The sequence below is a fragment of the Rissa tridactyla genome, chromosome 3 (genome assembly GCF_028500815.1).
Source record: "Rissa tridactyla isolate bRisTri1 chromosome 3, bRisTri1.patW.cur.20221130, whole genome shotgun sequence".
NCBI lineage: Eukaryota > Metazoa > Chordata > Aves > Charadriiformes > Laridae > Rissa > Rissa tridactyla.
Genome location: NC_071468.1, coordinates 67,948,378 through 67,966,730, shown reverse-complemented (window position 1 = coordinate 67,966,730; position 18,353 = coordinate 67,948,378). Strand labels below are relative to the sequence as shown.

The 18,353-nt window shown below is 43.0% G+C and overlaps 1 protein-coding gene across 4 annotated transcripts in view; it reads right to left on the bottom strand.

Moving 5' to 3' along the window:
• Positions 1–3,821, bottom strand: part of THEMIS (thymocyte selection associated) — an 85,670-nt gene extending 81,849 nt beyond the window's left edge. For all 4 annotated transcript variants that reach the window (XM_054197013.1, XM_054197015.1, XM_054197014.1 and 1 more), the window contains exon 1: positions 3,663–3,821. In XM_054197013.1, the coding sequence (XP_054052988.1) occupies positions 3,663–3,753 (91 nt within the window). In that variant the 5' untranslated portion in view covers positions 3,754–3,821. The remainder of the gene's footprint in view (positions 1–3,662) is intronic.
• Between the last annotated feature and the right edge of the window lie 14,532 nt (positions 3,822–18,353).

Below are 18,353 nucleotides of genomic sequence, written 5' to 3'. Positions count from 1 at the left end.
GGTGAGCGAAAAGCACTTTAGAAGAACTCGGAGCTATTACTAAAACCCCATGCTCCTGACTCTGCGTAGTGCCGGACAGTCGTAGTTGGTGACTGCAGGTTGGGGCTCTGACTGCGCAGCCCCACACTGCTGGAGGAGAGGGGACTGGGAACACAGCAGTATGAACAAGCTCCTCAAACCTTGGCTAACCTGCCTGAGGCAAACTGAGTAAGGCTTCAACCAACTCCAAAGTCCAGGCGTAGCATGAAAAACACTGATATCACCTCAGGGAAACACTTCCCTCTGCTTCAAGCCAGGAACAGAGAGGTGAACAAGAACCAAGCTTTCACAGAAAGGTGTCTAGGTCACAGCATTCACTACCAACAGCAAAAGTTCAATTGCCTGCAGCTTCCCTAGCTGAAAGTATTATGAATACAAACAGGATCTATATAGGCCTGTCCGTTTGCAGTTTGAGGAGTTACAGTTAAATAAACCACGATTCCACTAATAGCAGCAGGAACATATTTTTTTTATAGGCCAGAAGAAAGAACAATGATGGAATAGTTGCACACAGCGTATGTTTTCAGCTTACTCTTCACCAGGCACTGCAGCAGGCAGGCTTGGGTCTGAGAACAGGAGACCTAGATTGCATTTGATGTTACACGGGTATGAAGGCAGAATTGGATCTTGTAGAGCTTTTACCTTGCCCAAGGGCAAGCAAATTCCCACTCTTCAGCTGGAGCTTGACTTTGCAGTTCTAATAAAAATACTTCAACACACGGAAAGCTGTATATGCATCCTTACAAAGACCTACAGCGTTATGCTTTCCTTATGCTTCCAGACATACTGAAATTCTGTTAAGAACAGTAAGGCTAATTTTCAAGTGCAGTGTGTGCAAAGTGTTGCTTCCAAATAGAGTAGATGAAGAGTTTCATCCCCACAGCACACAATCCACCACAGAGAACCAACAAATGAATTAATTACACTCCATTGTCTTCTTACCGCACTGACTGCTATAGCCTTCTTTGGGTGTCTGCTGCAACTCTGATGTGACAGCTCTAATGGATTTAGTAGATCGTTATTTACTCCAGTAGACATTCTGTATACCTAGTTAAGCTGATACTAAGAAACCTAGCACTTTTTTTTTTTCTGGGGTTGTGGAGAGGAAAGCATACATAGCATGTACATATGTACAAATTCTTGCTATTTTAAATTCAGAATATTAATCATCCCTTATGACTGACCAGTTTCAAACAATCCCATGTAATGCTTTAAAAATAAGCCTTCTTCCTTACTATCTGCGTGCTGTCCTGAGAATGGTTAAAGATTCCTATGAATTCCAACTCCATAAAACAGCTAATCCAAGTAGGACTCAGCTCACCAGGCTGACTTTGTAGCCAGTTGGGAGCTACTACAATCAGTGCACAAACGCTCTGATTTTGTCTCTGCAACCATAGCAATAAACCCGTGTTCTCTGTCAATAGACCTGCTATTACCCACAATGTGATTGCTGATGTACTGCATGTGGCAAGAGAAATCAAAAGGGTTGCTGGTAGGGTGGGGGGATCTTCTTGAGGAAGGACTAAAGAATGGTTGTCCTAATGGAAATTCAAAGTGCACAAAGTGGTCCACTCTCCTGTTTAGCAATATAACAGGAATTACTTCGGATTCTCCCTGAAGCACTACTCTCGCTTCAGAAAATGCAACATAAATCGTAATGCAATCACAGAACAGTATGTTCACCCCTGCAGCCAGGTATGGAGGCAAGCAAAATGTCCAGGAGAGATCTGACATGGAAAGAGAGTTCAGGAAGGGAGGGAGAGGAAGGGAGGGTCTGGCCTGAGAAGATCTTTGTAGCCCTAGATCCTGCAAACCTCTTAGGCACAGAGTGTCTCAAGTGTCTCAAGTCTCTCTAGCTTCCTCTGAAGTGAGGAAGAAGAGAGAGGAAACAACACAAGCCTGCTAGTGGGTATCGGTGTTTCTATGTACCTACAAGTATTCTGGGGATGGAACGACTGTGAGGGAAGGAGCCAAGTAGCACATCTGTATCATCAGCCCTGCTCGTACAAGCAAGAAAACACCTGCATGTATGTTAGTGCTGCATCTAGCCTACTGGGGGAAACAAGTGTGAGTGCAGTTGAGAGGAAGCCTTTGGGAGCAGAGGACAGGAAGAGGTGGTGCTGATGAAGACTGAAGAAACATCAGCGCAGCACAAGGGTTCTCACTTTTAGTGCAACCATTCCCGGGTCCCTACAGCACATACTGCTCCCTCACAAGGCTGCGCAGCACTAGTATACACATATGCATACATATATATACATATACATGTACATATAACTTGTATTTATATTACGTCTGCTTCTTAGGTGTGTGGAAAGAGACAAATATGGTGGCTACTCCAACTTAAGGAGGTGATCTTCCTGTTTTTAGTTTAAATTCCACTCTTCATCATTTAGGTAGTAGCCTCCTTATCAAGAACTTCAGTCAGTTCAGGTTCTTGTGTTAGTTTAGAATGTAAAACTTGAACAAGACACATACCAAAGGTCAGAAAAAACATATTTTCAAAAGTTCCTGGTGATTTTGCACACGTTTGTTTCCCAGAATGTCTTTTTGTGTATCACCCTTGCAATCGGGAGAACATGGACAGTACACCACCACCACAGCTTAAGTATGCCCTTTCCCATTTTCTTTCTGCCCCAAGAGGCTGTACTCAGAGGAGGAAGAGTTGCCCACCCTGGCCACAGCGCTGAGATTGAAGCTCAGGCTTTCCATGGCCACAGCTAATGGTGGCCACCTACTCTCTCCTCCTACTAATGAGAAGCGTGGGGATTTTTACATTAAGGTCAAGATAGATATTGTGGATCCGGAAGCAGGTATTTGGCTGACACTTCGTGAAGCCCTCTCTGTTTTATGTAGCGTGACCCCAAGTTTTCTGTTGCAGTGGCAGGGAGCTAACTTTCTTTTCCTAGACTGATACATAGGCTTAACGTGGTGTTTTCACTGACATTAAACAAAGTCCATGCCCTGAGCAAGCGCAGAACTCTTTCCTCCAGTGCAAGTCTCTTTGCCATCCTTCCACTGTGTTTTGTACACAAGCAGACCCCAGTATTAAAAACATCATAAAAAGATCTGCAGCAGGAAACCCCAGCAAAATATTGCCCCTGTGATGCTCCTGTCTGGCTCCTACCAATCCCTTCCACCACCTGATGTACCCACAAAGGTAGGACAGAACCTCAGGAAAACCAGGACATCCTCATGGCCACTTTACAGATTCCCTGGTTCTTTGTTTCTGAGACAGAGCGCCATGGCAAACCCAGAAGAGCAGCGCTAGGTATAATCAATTAACCTCTGTGAGGTGATTTGCAATTGCTGGATTGTTGGCTCTGTGTGAGTGTAAAGCAGATTCATGACTCATTCCAGTATTCTTTCTAGGATATGATGAGGACTAACTACAGCTCCTTCCTCACTGCCTGTGAGAAGACCAGATGCACACCATACCAAAGACATCTCCAAAGCCATTGATCATTATGCTTGTTCTTCAAAGGGAAGATTGCAGCTGGTGCGAAACTGCTGGGAGACAACTCTGTCAGCATCCTCCCTCTGCCCCAACATCCCAGTCCCAAGGGGGACCTGATGCCAAAGACAGACTTGCAAAGCCCTGCCAGAAAGCACCCGATGCTCACCTTGGAAATAGATGCCTGACTGGATTTGGAGGACCCTCGGAAGGGTTCTGGCGTCCAGAGAATGAATGAACCTCTCCAGGGTACATGCCATGGTCCGCAGCAAGGCAGCATGTGGGTTTGGCACGTAAAGACCAGTGAAGAGCTTTCGAAGCAGCAACACCTGCAGCCTGGTGCATGCTGTGCCCAGGAGAGCTGTGGGGCTCCGCGGTGGAGGGGAGGAGCAGCATGGGGAGGTACTTCTGCTTCCTCTTCTCCGTGGCCACTTCCTCCCACGGCTGCAGCTGGAAGGAGGTGAGGCAGGGGGATGCTGAGCTGGGGCACCCTTACCCACTGAGGGTCCGCACCAGGCTGTGAGAAGTGCAGGGGGTGCCGTGGGTATTGGGCTTCGGAGAGGGCAGGGGGATCTGCCACAGAATTCCTCATCTGTGGTGGTTATTGACCCTGTGGAAAGAAGATATCGAATATCAGCCCTGCCTAAAGTGGGGGGAAAAAAAAATTGTCATATCTGAGTGGGATTTGCTTGTTTTGTTTTGTTTTTTTTTTTCTTGGAGCACAGCAAAATAGTTTGGTGTTTGTTCTCTTCAAAACCACAAACAGCCTTTGAAGAAAAGAAACGAAACCATTTTGTTCTGATGCTTTTTGCTGCCTTAAATATTATATCTGGATTTAAGACATACAAATCGAATACTAATGACTTCATCATGTAAATGGACATTAAAACACAATGTTGTTATGCAAAACGGCCAAGAGTTTTTAATGTCACCAATGACTTGTGGGGCTTTGAATTTCAGATGTTGCAACTGGGAATGAATTTTAAGAGGCTACAGCCCAGTACCATGTGAAAATCAGACTGCATTCAGGGCAAACCTGCGGCGCTGGTCCCAACTCTGCTGTTGTGCGCCTGATCAAGTGTTATTATTGCAGCAGCACTCCTCTGAAGAGTGAGACCATGTAGCAAATAAGTGGCAGACTGAGACCACCGGAAAAACTGAAGTGACTGTGATTTCATGTTCCCTTACACCGCTCTCCTGTTTCCCTGAGGTGTCGGGGAAAGTAGGAAGCACGACATTGTGACAAAATGGTGAGCAAGATAGTCAACTGTTTATTTTCAAAAAGCTCGGTAGCTGCATTTCACCTCTATGTAATAATTTGCAGGACGCAGTATAAGCTTCCTCACGTATTAAAACCAAAAATGCTTATAGTGGGTGCCCAGGCCTTTGAGGTGTCAGGCTAACTGTGGGGTTTGAAGAGTTTGTTAACTTGGCCTTAACAAATGTTGCTCCAGAGAACGTGAAATAGGTTGTGTAAGCGGGGAGCCTCCAGGTGCAGAGCTCACTATTGCCAGTTGCTAACGCTGCAGGTGCTGCAGGAAAGATGAATAACAGGACTTTGGGTCTAGGAGTGACAGGTTTTAGTAAAAGCCAAACCAGAGAACGTACACAGCCAACCGCTCATCAACTATTTTAACACAAAAGATCTGTCATTCTCTCCTCCCAACAACACACACTTGAGATTAAGCAAATATAATTGATCTGGGAGAAAGCTGAGGAAATCACACAAATTCAGTGGTAATCAAAAGACCCATATTGTAAAAAGCTGGTTCTCACAGGGTACAGAGTACTGAAATGTGTGAGTGGTTTCAGCTATTTCAGTGGGCCATCTTTATATGCTTAAAAATTACGTGTTCAACTCCAGCAAATTAAAGCCAGTTTCCTTGATGTACTGGCTCCCAAGGTTGTCAGGTATTGTGTCAGTGCCAGCAGCTGGGCTTTACCTGTTCAAGTTGTTTTGGTCTATGGATAAAGAGCCCCTAAGGCCATTTCTGCTGTTCTGAATTCACTTGTATTTGGCTCTTTGCTTCATTATGATTGCCAGAAACAACACTACAAAAAGCATTTAACATGGACTGCAAATGCACGTAAAAATTAATAACTGGTTTCAAAATCACTTGAATCGAACTGAGCAAATGTACAAATAGGCATGGATTCTGTACAAGAAAAATCAAAACAAACCCTGTTTTATGTTGCTGAATCCAGCAGCCCAACAGTTTGGAGGAGGTGCTTGGAGCTCCGTGCTCCCAAGAGCAGCTTGTGCTCCCAATAGGCACACACACACGCGCGCACACACATACACAGCACCTATACACATAAATACACTGCCAGCCACACAGAAACCACAGCACTCACACAGGCACCAACGGCCTCATCCCATTCCTCTCTCCGGCTGATCCAGATGAAGGTCTGTTGGTGCAAAATTTATATTTGTATATATGCAGCGTGGATCCCTCTGGTAGCTGGGCTTAGGCACAGTCCACCTAGTAACTGGCCTCTGATCTTGCTGGCACCTGGGCATGCAAGCAGCCCTCGAGATGCCGAACCCCATACCGGTGTCTGGTATAGACACCCCTAACGCACATAAGCACACAAACACTCACACACCCACCCCTACCTCTGGCTCCAAAACCACTTGCCCTGCTGGCACACAGACACGTGTCCCTGTGACCCACGGTCCTGCTCCAGCTGCTGGCACTTAGACTCCCATATACACACACAGAGGAAAATAATTAGAAATGGAGCCAAATGAGAAGCCAGGACGGGCTGTGCTGATGTGGCGCAGGGCATGGCCAGACAAGCGTCCTGACCAACAGCCTGCTTATGTGGGACTAGCCCCTTATATCGCCTTAGCCCTCTATTTCCCACCCTTGTTCCTCCCCAAACCACCTTGGTCCCTCTCTTTCCCTGCCTTTGGTTCCATCCCCTAAACACCTTGTCTTGTACTCTTGTATCGCTCTGCATCCCATGGTGAGTCCCATATCTCTAAGTGTAGACCCCCTCAGTCTGTAAGGTGCTCTGGAGAGCCTTGCCCCACACCTCATATCAGGGGTGTCACCCCCGGCTCAAGGGGTGACTGATAACCCTTCTGTGATGCCCTGAGGGGGGCTCTGGGCAGGGCCTCATTTTTCTGATGGGTTGCTGGGGTCCCCTGCTGGTGTTGTGCCTCTCTGCTTCCTCAGTGGGGACATGATCCGTCAATGGGCTGATGGCTCTCCTGTAATGTGTCTGGAAATGCCCTGGGCAGAGTACCTCTGGTGTTCCCCCACCCACCACTGTTTTTCTGTGCTCCTCTGTGTCTGCAGAGACCAGCTTTTCAACACCCAACCTAAGAAAACCGATTGTCTAAGGTGCAATGAAAGAACTATATGTACTATATATATACTCTTCTGAAATTGCAATCCAAATCAGGAATGCTATCCACTGCTCGCATGTTATCAGGCGTCCTCATCTCTGCTAGCACGTAGGCTGGTAAATGAGAACCACTGATCTGTTCTCCCAAATGTTCTGCAGGAGCTTTTTCCAGTTTGCTGTGCAATGCCAAGTGCAGAGAAAAATAATTTGACACCTCCAAACTATCCTTAATCACAGTGGTAGATTATCGCATCATCATCACGGACTGCTGGTAATAAGGGATTGTTGTGGGGGGATATCCTCTTGGATATTAGAGCCTTGGGAGGATCTTGACCTGGAAAAATTCCTTTTCCTTCATCCAAGTTTCAATATTGAAGATTAAGACAAGGTGCTGAAAAATGCATATATACTGTACTGAGACGAGGCAAAATCTGAGCCTGTTCAGAGCTTGTTGTGACTTCTGTTCTACTGAAAGAACAGAAGTCACAAAGCTCTCCTTACCACACCTCCATTTCTAAGTTATTGAGTTCTTCACAAAGAGCTTATTGGGACCTCCATGTTACCTATGTCCTGTGGGAGCCTGCAGGTAGTATTCGGTTCGGCCACTCCATCTCCTACTGCCAACGACAGGGTGAAGGTCAAGCCAGGCAGGGAAACCTGCAAGATTCAAAGCAGCCACAAGTCCTCATGCGGCCACAGCGTCGGCAGCTCCAGCTGCTCTGGAAGGGGAGCACGAACAGAGACCCATGTCTCCCTGCATGGAAACCCCCCTGCTCATTCCCCCAGGGGGTGGCCAGGAACCAGCTGTAGGGCAACCTGCCTGAAAAGTAGTGGTTAGCTAATTCAGAAGAATGGACAAACACAGAATTCTGAAAACTATTTCCAAGAATATTTTTCTAGCATGCTGATGAACACTCATTTGTTTTACTTACTGGTTTCCAGGAAGCCAATGAAGTGTTTCAAGTTTCCAAATAAAATCAGTTCTGAGCCTGTGAAGGTTTGTGATTATTTTTTTTTTAAGCTCAGACCATTCTCCAGATAAATGCAGCCATTAGTTGAGCTGGTTGAAGGGAATCTTTAAAACGATCCTGTAAATATGAAACCAAGCATTCTGTCTACAGGAAGATATGCCCCATTTATTAAGCTTACAAACACAAGGGAAATGTATTTGATACTTGAGCTGGCAGAACTATAATTCTGAAGAGAAGGACGCTTTAGGAAAATGGGGAACAGCTAAGCCTGGGGAGGCAGGCGTGAGTGAGGTTTGTATTGAATGGTTATGCTCTCTTTTGAATCAAACTCAAGGTACTGCAGGAAGTTCAATGCACTTACGTATTTTTTCCATGATAAGGGGGGAAACTCCACCTGTCATTAAATAATGAAGTCAGACTAAACTGTAGGGAATCCTCCCTGACACAGGTGCATTGGGCTGTGAAATAATCTCCCAAGGGAGCAAGTGAACACCTGGGATATTTAGGCCTTTAATAAATATAGGAATATAGGACACCATCAAGAACAGTTCTGGTAAAGAAAGGGCGATAGGTCGTCTATTCCTATAGATGATGAGCTGTAGCGCCATCCTTCATTTATAGGAGTCTACTGACTCGATCGAATCAGGTGAACAGTGTTATATGGAAACTGCTCCAAAGGTGAATCTAACATCAAAAGAGGCCACAGAGAGTTCAGGAGCTGGGATCTTCCTCTCACAGTCAACACCGGTTCTGGCAGGAACACTCAGGTTTTGTACAACCCACCCAAGAAGCACCCGAACCTTAAGTGACAACTATGCCTTCTTAATGGCCCCCGTGATGTAAACTGATGGTTTCAGCAGCTTGAACAAGCTGTCTCCATCATAAGCAAAAAATCCAACCCCTACAATGGTAACCCTGGATTTCTCCCAGACAGAGAGGTACTGAACTGGCTGAAGACCTAATTGAAGCAACAACATGAGTTGTTGTAACAAGAGTTACAACACAATGGATGGATCTTTGCGTACAAGCTTTTCTTACCGCTTCTGTATGTATAGGTGGATGGGACCAATTGCCCAGTAAAGCCAAAACGGTCACCTCTTAAACACTGAAATCACTTCTTCTGAAGTAACCTAGCTTTGTTAGCCTAACATTTAGGTAACTTATCCTTCAACACCTGCAAAAATTGCTCCAAATTTCACCTTAAGATACAAAGCACTCATTGCACAGCATTTTTCTGTGACCCAAAAAGATGTGGGTTTTTTTTAAACATTCCTACTTCCTCAGGCAGCCTCTGCTCATACTCCCCCTAGGATGAGTCAGTTTTGGTAGAGGACTTTTTAATCCTGCAGACAAAAGCATAGCAAGATCCTGCTGAAATTTAAAATAAGGAGCCGTGTTAAAAAGCAAGGATGATTACCCACAGAAATTTAGACTATTTCACCATCAGATGAAGCTCATAGATGAAGATAAAACCTGCCCTTCTAACGATATTACCTTGCTCTGCTCCAAGTTTTTGGACTCGGTACAAAAATGGTTGGACTGAAAATCCTAACACCTTCACAAAGCAGGCAGTCACCTCAGTGAATTGTGATGGCTCCTGGCTTTAAAATCTTGGAACATTTTAATGCCCTGTGATTATATTGTGAACTTTCCTTTACGTTTTCAGGAACTATGTTTTGGGTTCTTTGACATTTCCTTACAGCTCGGCAGAAAGATCTTAGACTGCTCTTCATATGAAATTTAAATGGCTTAGCAGGTGTGAACAAAAAACTGTTAGTAAAAGCCCCTGAGCCCAGAGGGTTGTTTGCCAATGTTTGACTCCAGTGAACAGTCTATTGAAGAACGAGGATCCCCCAGTGCTTTTAAAAGAACTGAAGCACATGTACACACATTACATTTTGAAAAATACTAAGTTTTTGGCTGACTGTTTTTATGGACTGAACAATAATAACCTGTGGGTATTTTCTACATTTTATTGAGTGATTCTGTACCCACTGGAGTCAGAAAGGTCTTTCCATTGATTTTAATAGGGATTGGAATAGGTTCTTAATAAGGAAGAGTTATGGCTTTCAGTTGTTTGAGGCTTCCCATAGAAACACCTTGCTGATAATGGCATTTTAAGTTACAGTCTTGCAAAGAATATTGACACAATTTTTTCCGAAGTTTCGTCAACAAACAGTAATTGCTTTGCATACATCAGTAAACCAGGGGAAATATATCTCCCAAACTCTCTCACCAACTGTCGGTGAGTGTGATTATCATCATGGTCTTAAATACATTTGAAGTTTTAGCACTGTGTATGCATTGGACACTCAAAACCCTGAAAAGTTCAAGCGCTGCATAGGCAGGCAGCTCTGCTAATGTTTTGTTCCACCACAGAGGGAAAGGCATGATCTGAGATTTCTAAGCTCTGCACCACTATGGACTCAAAATCACAAGCTAAAAATCCCCCATCTATTGACAAGTATTAATTACTGCTACCTGTCTTTATAAATATATTAAGATGATTGATTCTTAAGTGTTCATAAAGTATTTTGAAGATAAAGTAGTATGCAAATGTTTGATACAGTAGGAGCTTTGGGCCTTTCCAAAACAAAGAGGAACCTGTCAAAATGGTCGTTTACACAAAATGGGCCATACAGGTGACGCCCAACTAGTGTTACCACCCTTTATTTAACAGCACAGAATGTGAACTCTTTATTCCCATGGGAATATTAATATCTCTGTACATGGCGTCACACCCTAACATCTCTCCAGGCACTTGACTGATCCTCAGCATTCCAATAGCTACACAAATACTAAGCATTTTTAGTCTCTATCTTCCATACTCAGCTTGAGGCATTTTGCAAGAGTAGACACAAAGCAGAGAAATTATTTGTCCAGGGCTACATGGAAAATCTATGCCAGAGCCATGATTTGTGTCCAGATCTCCAAAGCCCAACATGAGTACTGTTACCACAGAACTAGTTTTCTACTCTGTCTCAAAAACAAAAATATAATCAAACCCAAAAAACAACAAGTAAAAGGAAAAAAAGTCAAACCCAACCACCTCTGCAGATTTCATTAAATATCGGGTTTCTGTGGGTCGTTGCTTTTTGGGGTGAAAGAGAAAGGAAAGGAGGGAACTAAGCTATAAAAAAAAAAAAAAGACATCGCACAATTTTAGGGAGACATACAGGTCCATTAAAGATTTACTTTGGGAGGAAAAATTACTTGAGATATCTTCATTTTACAAAAAGTGTTTTGAAATATGTTTGGCATATCTTCAGTGCATTTTTGACAGCTGGAGACATGTTGGAGAAATTTTTGAATTAATTTTAAATATCACTCTCTCCCTTTGTGATTTCTTGAGTGGGGTGTGCTGTAATTTATTTTTAAAGAAGCAATGTAGGTTTCTAGATGCTGTTAAAGGAATCCAAAATAATTTTTTTGCACCCTGCCACTGTTCAAAGAAAAGGACACTGAATTCATTTAAATATATTTGTGAAAGATTGATTCCCCCAATGGAATTTACACAACTACTTTCACTAATTATTCCTGAAGTTTCACCTATCAACTGACAATCTTCTACAGAAGGGAAGCGAAACAGTTTAACTTTCCCTGACAGCAAAGAGGTTTAACAGAACTAGAATGAAAACTGGCATCTCGCACCCCTTACCTCTCTAATGTCTACTTTATCAGAAGAAAGAGCACTAATACCCCCTTTTTATGCAAACATTAGAACCCAGAGTTTAGGTTAAGCATCTGGGAAAACAAATCAACAAAACATTTATTTCAATAATGGTTACCTTGAATTTTTTGTCATCTGTAATATTTATCTTACGTGACAGACTTCTTGTCTGACTTTCAAATGAATGATAAAGTGGTAGCACGGAATATGCTTGCTCATTTTTATTGGAACTGAAATATCAGCTGTCATTTTAAAATACATACAAACCCAAGCACTCATCTCTCTTTCTTTTAACCATTAATAGGAACCTGTCTAAAAAAGGTACACATAAAGATGCAGTCGTGTCAAGCACACAATTTCATTTGCCTGATTTTGGGAACAGCTTCAGTAAGTTGGAGAACAAACTTAACTGCAATTACTTCCACTCTGTGTATGAAGTTGTGCCTAAAAGCAAATTGCTTCTGCAGCAAAATTGTGTGTTCATCAAAGAATAAAGGCTCCATATAAAATGCAGTTAACGCCAATGTTTCAGTTAAATTGATTCCAATTTCCTACCTTTTTCAAGGCATTGATATTACCCTGCAGCAGGGCATTTTGGTTATCATTATTATTTCACCTTATGAAAGCTCAGATGCATTTGCTGCCTAAGTAAGTGATCTGCATCTATGGCTTTGTTCCAGGTGTCCCTTTCTCCTTCTTAAGGAGAAGCCGTATAAAGATTTCGGTAATTGGTGGACCTCTTTTTTGGAGTGTATTTTTGGAAATACACAGGAGAATTGAACATAGATGAAGGGATTTGAAAAAGCCTAAGCAAGCTGTGGGAAAACTAAGATCTGAAATAAAGAAAGGCTGAAGGGTCATTTTATTGGAAGAGGCAGCCAGACTGTCGGGCTGGAACCCGCCACAGTTTCAGCCCGTGGGAGGAGGGCACACAAGGAGGTCTCAGTCTGCCCTCATGACTACTCATCCCTAGGGATAGTGGGGTTGGAGGCCAGACCCGTCTGCATTTTGTCACAGGCACAGATACAACTAGTGCTCTACTCCATTGGTTGTGTCGTATGGGGCTTTTTTACTTATTATCCATAAAGTCATTTGGTTTCAGAAAGGTGTCCCAGTGCATTCAAATAGAGATTGTTTTTTCAATTAATGCAGAATCTGGTGCCTTTGACGATAAAAATATCTGGGAGCAGTGTAAGCAACATACATTTGCTTCATAACAAGCAAAAATAAGCACACCCCTCTTTTCCTCTTTCAGTCCTGTTCCCTTCCCAAGAGCAGAGGGCTGCCTTTTCTGCACTGCCTGGTACCATTGACATAAACAGGGTGGTCACCAAAATGACTCTAATGTCCTCAGTGGCGGCACATGTCCTACCCTCTACCTCCCCCAAGAGAGAAATGCAGTACTTTCAATAGCTGCTGGCCAACATCTCTTTCGAGTCCTACGCAGTTTTCACCATCTTTGTGGTAGACAACAGCAAATGAGGAGATCACTAAGAGCATGCAGCACACTTTCCACTGTGAGAAGCTAAGCCTTTAGGGACTCGTTAGGGATAAGTGCTAGAAAACAAATACATTTCCTTATCGAACTGGTCAATAAGCCTTTTTCCCCAGCTGTGGAGGAGAGCACAGGGGCTCTTCTCCAGAACAACCTACAAAAAGACTGCAAAACCCCATTTTTTCTTGAAGAATCCATTTATTCTAACTTTTCTAGGGAGTATTTTAGCCCTTGCCTATTAAAATACTCAATCCAGAAGCTTCACACCATGTGCTTTCTTACCTATTATGTCTGTTTTTCTAAAGCTAAGTAAATCTCATTACTTCTTATGCAGAGTGGTAACTTACTGAGCAACATATACTGCATCCATCTCTTCTTGCAGGTAGCCTTGCAATATGGAACATATGTTATGATCTAGCCAAGGCCCTTTCACCTTGTCTTTCTCCACAAACTTCATTTAAATTATCTAAGATTTCAAACAGTCTGTAAGGAAACATCCTGGGGCTCTCACTTTGGAGTTTAAGTCTTTCTGCCAGCCTTTCATCTTGTTTTCAGTTTGTTGCATCTACATTTATTTGACATCCAAGAGCATTTGTGACCCTTGGGCATCTCCTTCAATGTGTTCTGAGCACATGTTCTCCTGAGTGAAGCATACAGCACAGCAGTTGGACCCTTCTCCTTCCTTCTCCTCACCATACTGCTAGAGACCCCAAGCCAGGGGGTGCTGAGAGCCTGTGGGGCACTACAGAATCCTGGACCTTCTGGTCCCAAGCACATTGTGAACTAACAAACAGTCGGCATGAATAGATAGATTAATTTTGAAAAATGAAAGTCTACGGCTCCCTTCACATCTCTCTCAGGAGTGTATTTATAAATGGTCTTGTAGAATTTCTTTTTCTGCATTCTGCTCTCTGCTCACCTACAAAACCACCAATACAGTACAGCCGAAGACAAGCTTGCCAAGGAAAATTTAATATATCATATAAGAGAAGGTACTTAAAAAAGGCGGAAAAAACCCATCCATTCCAAGCACGCAAATTCTTCATAAAAGAGAGAATAAAACAAAATCAAAAGCAAGCAGAGTTACAGCAAAAAATAGCTTAAAGGTTGAACAAAAATACTGAAGCAAATTTGCCGATTCCTGTTTAAACATGCATTTGATGATGTCGTACAGCTTCCTAAAACTAGCAGATAACCAGAGCCCCTTGCTCATCCAAGCCTGCCCTGTGGTAGGCACTCATCACTATGCTACTCCCTGGGGTTGTCTTCTCTCCTTGCATGGACAGTAGTGAAAAAAGCAATTGACTCAAAAGATGCTTGTAAGGTGTGGTGCCTCACCTCATTTGGGGCAGTTATGGTCTTCCCAGAACATTGTATTTCTGAATTCTGTCCCTGGACTGTGTGTTTTAGCTCAGCACCACGGCAAAGAGACAAGAGCACACCTCCCCACTCCCATGTGGACACCAGCTACGGTAACGTTATTGGGAGCTGGGTGTGGGAAAATTGATTTTTGCCACACTTCCTTTACTAGTTAATGTTTAAGTCGCACTTCAAAATCACTTCACCGCAGCACATTTCAGGAACTACCACAATAGAAAGTCAGTCACACCATGCACATCAGAGTACATATGCCCAGGTATTCCTATTTCCCTTCCCTGAACACCTAGGACCTTCTATTGAGTTAACCAACCCCTCCCACACATTGTTGGGTTAATCTTTTTCTTTAAATCAAACACACCTAAACACATCACTAACCAAACCTCTTCCTGTGTTGTTTCACACTGCTTTTAGAGCCCACAGACCTTTAAAGAACAGAAATGAAGAAACCATTAAAGAATTGGAAAGAAGTAGGCTTTTTCACCTCCTACCCATGCCAGAGAAGCACCGGAAGGAAAAAAAGACCAGTTGTAGTAGTTTCATTTTGTAATTACGTCATTGTCATCCTGCTTAACGCACTCAGCAGACTTTGAATGACAAACAGCAAGAAGCTTGCTTTCAGAAATGCCAGCTGATCCTGGCTCAGGTGAGATTGGAAGGTGGGATGTGTGGGTCCAGTCATTTTTTGTAAACTTGAAACTTACCAAAATCTTTTCTGCTGAGAAGATGAAATGCGTTATGGAGATAATACCATGTCCCATCTCTGCCTGTGCTAAGATGTAGAAGATGAAAGAGTAGAGGAGGAAAAAAAATCAGTGAAAACAAGAATTAAAAAACCCAACCAACCAAAACAAAACAAAATAATAAAATCAAGCAACTTAAATTATATTTTGGAAAGGGTGGTATACAATGTCCATTTGTTGGATCCCAGTCATGTACAAAGACCACCGGAAGAAGTGGAAAAACAATCAGGTAAGAGTACAGAATCTAGTCTGAAAAACACAGCCTTGAAAAGAGATGAGTATCCGCCCTCCTTAAATGTTTGTGCGGCCTGTGACAAGTCCAGAGCAGACGCCTCACCAGCAAACTCAAGGTAACAAGCAAGATCAGGGCATCATGATACTGTGATGAGTCTTCACATGACCAAGTAGATGCATTACTTAAAGGCTTAAAAGTGAAGATACGGAAAATGCAGACTTGTATGTGTATATCAACAAAGTAATTGTCATGTTTTCCCAGGGCTGTCTGCTAATTCAGTTTTTATTTTGGCATGATGGACTGCAAACACAGATAACGACTTGCAGGGCATGTGCCCCTCTTCACGTAATTTTTGCAATTTTCCCCAAATGCTAAATGGGGTAGGACTCTGAAGCTACTTCATTTATTATGTTGGCTTATGTTTTCAAGACACTCAGAATTGTCAGTCTTCAAAATCTTTCTTTACAGTGGCTCCCCCGAGGCCATAGTCAAGCAGCGGCCTCTCAAAGTGCTCTCCCAAAATGCTTCCCCTCTCCCCCTCCAGTCTCTAATGTTGCTTTTCTCAGTATGAATTTTCTTCTAAGAAAGGAAAAACAAACCCAAACCATAATTATGTTAAAAAAAACCCAAGCATCGGAAACAAGCCGACGAAGTAGCATTTGGCTCTCGATTAACAGTGGAGCAGGGGCTGAGATCACGCCTGTGAAATCATGCCTGAGCTACAGTCACGTTTACTCTACTTCTTCTCATTTGCTGCTTGTCCTCAAAACTAAGATGAAGACTATCTGAACAACCATGTTCAGCATCGCACTAGTGTTTTTCTCCTCCTTTTCTTGATCAGCAATGACAAATTTTGTGGCACCTTGTGGGCTTCAAGGGCTCCAAAAATCAAGTATCACAGGTCATAAAAGTCTCTTGCCTGTCCTAAGCCTGGTGTGGGGGGATTTTTTTTTTTTTCAATCTTTCATCATACCTCCTCAGATCTCTCCTTTACTGAAGGAGCTGCTCACTTAAACTGCCCATTTCTTTCCTTGACACTGTCCCTTGCTCAGCATCTTTCATCCTCAGCAGCTCAAAACATCTGCTCAACCTTGCTTGACCACAAGTACAACATACACTCAGTATTTGAAACTTTTTCACTGGCTGGGGCATTCAGCATTTTTCCTTCTATATATTTCATAACTGCATGCTTTTTGGTAAGTTCTCGTCTCATCTAGATTTTTTTATTTTCTCCATCTTGCCTAACCTTACGTTGAAAGCCAGTGCTTTCTATGTCGTTCCCCAAATAACCAGCAAAAAATTTTCCTAATGTCAGGCTGATCCCAGTCAGTTCACTCTTTCTCTTGCACGAAGTTTATAAAACCCCCTGTGCGAAAGCAAAAGGCCTATTCCCTGGGCCTCTGCCCATTGCGGTTCACCCCTGAATGCACTACAGCATCCCTCATACCTGTACCTGCTGCCTTTAATTCACACACCAACAGTTTACTTGCATTTAAAGACAGAGACTGCTGCAGGCTGTGACTCTGATTACTTAAAGGACTATCATCTTAGAAATGGTCTATTATTTGAAGTAAACAAGTGCCTGAAAGGAAGGCACGCTGAAGTAGAAACAAAGCCTACACTTCTTCCCTGTTTTTTAAAGAAATTTTTAAAAGCCTTTGCCACAGACAAAACCACACAGCTATTTTCTCACAGCTGTAATTACAGCTCACTGTCACACTAGCTGAACCAGCTCATCTCGCTGGAGGAGAAATGTTAGAACAACCTATACTAGCCTACTGCTTTTATGCTCCATTTCTAGCCTCACCCCTGAAGTCGTCTGACCTGTGAGAACTACTGCTCAAACACTGCTGTATTTCTTAATGCAAGGTAAGCTGGAAACCTTGATCATTTTACAAGATGAAACTAAGCAGCAACCTATTCGCACGGTTTGAACTGCATCAACCGAAGCTTCAATGATATGATTTTGTGCAACAGAAAAGGTTGCAGCAGGGCCACAGCTTCCCAAGTCTATGATTTCCACCTCTCAAAATGAATGCGTACACCCCTTTAGCAGGCAGCTTCAAGCATTTTCAGTCAATAGAGGCAATTTTGTGGTGCTGATCTGTATCATCAGCAAGTTTCACAACAACTGCACCCTGAAACTGGGGAAAAAGGCTACAGCACCAGGTCCTGTGCTGAATATAGTTCGCGACTGTGGGCCCAGATGGACTATTTATTGTGCCCGCTCATGGATACAGCAAGTGGATCAGAAAGACTAATAAAACAATGAGTAGCGAGACTTAACGTCCTTGGCCACAAATGAACTGGGATTTCACCTGCTGGGACTTAAGTCCGCACACAGAATTTGTGGCAAAATAAATGTCTTACAAAACTTTTCTGAAATTTATCATAGTTTGCCTTTATGGCACTACAAAACCCAACTCGCTCCAGTTACCTCGACAGAGAAATTCTAAAGATACTATAATCTCTGGTTTCACGCTTGCTATTGGAGTGCAGAAAGACAGTAACTTTCTTCAAGATTTCAGGACTCGGCAAAATATTATGTTGTTTTCTACAACAGGTTAGATACACAAAAGAAAGACAAAAGTTTTCCACCGTGAAACGGAAAGAGCTCACACTGGTTTGCACCTGGCAGGCAAATACACACATATTATCACAAACTGGAGGTACTGCCTTTTGCCAGATGCCATTTTGTGCTCATTACCAAAAAGCTTCAGGGTATTCCAAGGTTTCCAGAAAGATCACGTTTTGGTTCCATGTCCAGAAGAAGGGGGCTTGTTGCTGGTTATTTAGCGTAGTCTTCATTTTCTTCTGCTTATTTAGTGAGGATGTGAAAAATCTCTGAGCATATGGGGATTTCAAATTTATCTTGATATAATTTGTGAAGTCAGGAATATTTTCTGGTCCAGATGGAAGCTAGAAGGGTTACAAAAGACTATTGAAATCAAGCTTTTGTATCTCAACAAGGCACAAAAACATCTGTTCTTTGTTGGCCAAAACACAGTTAATAAA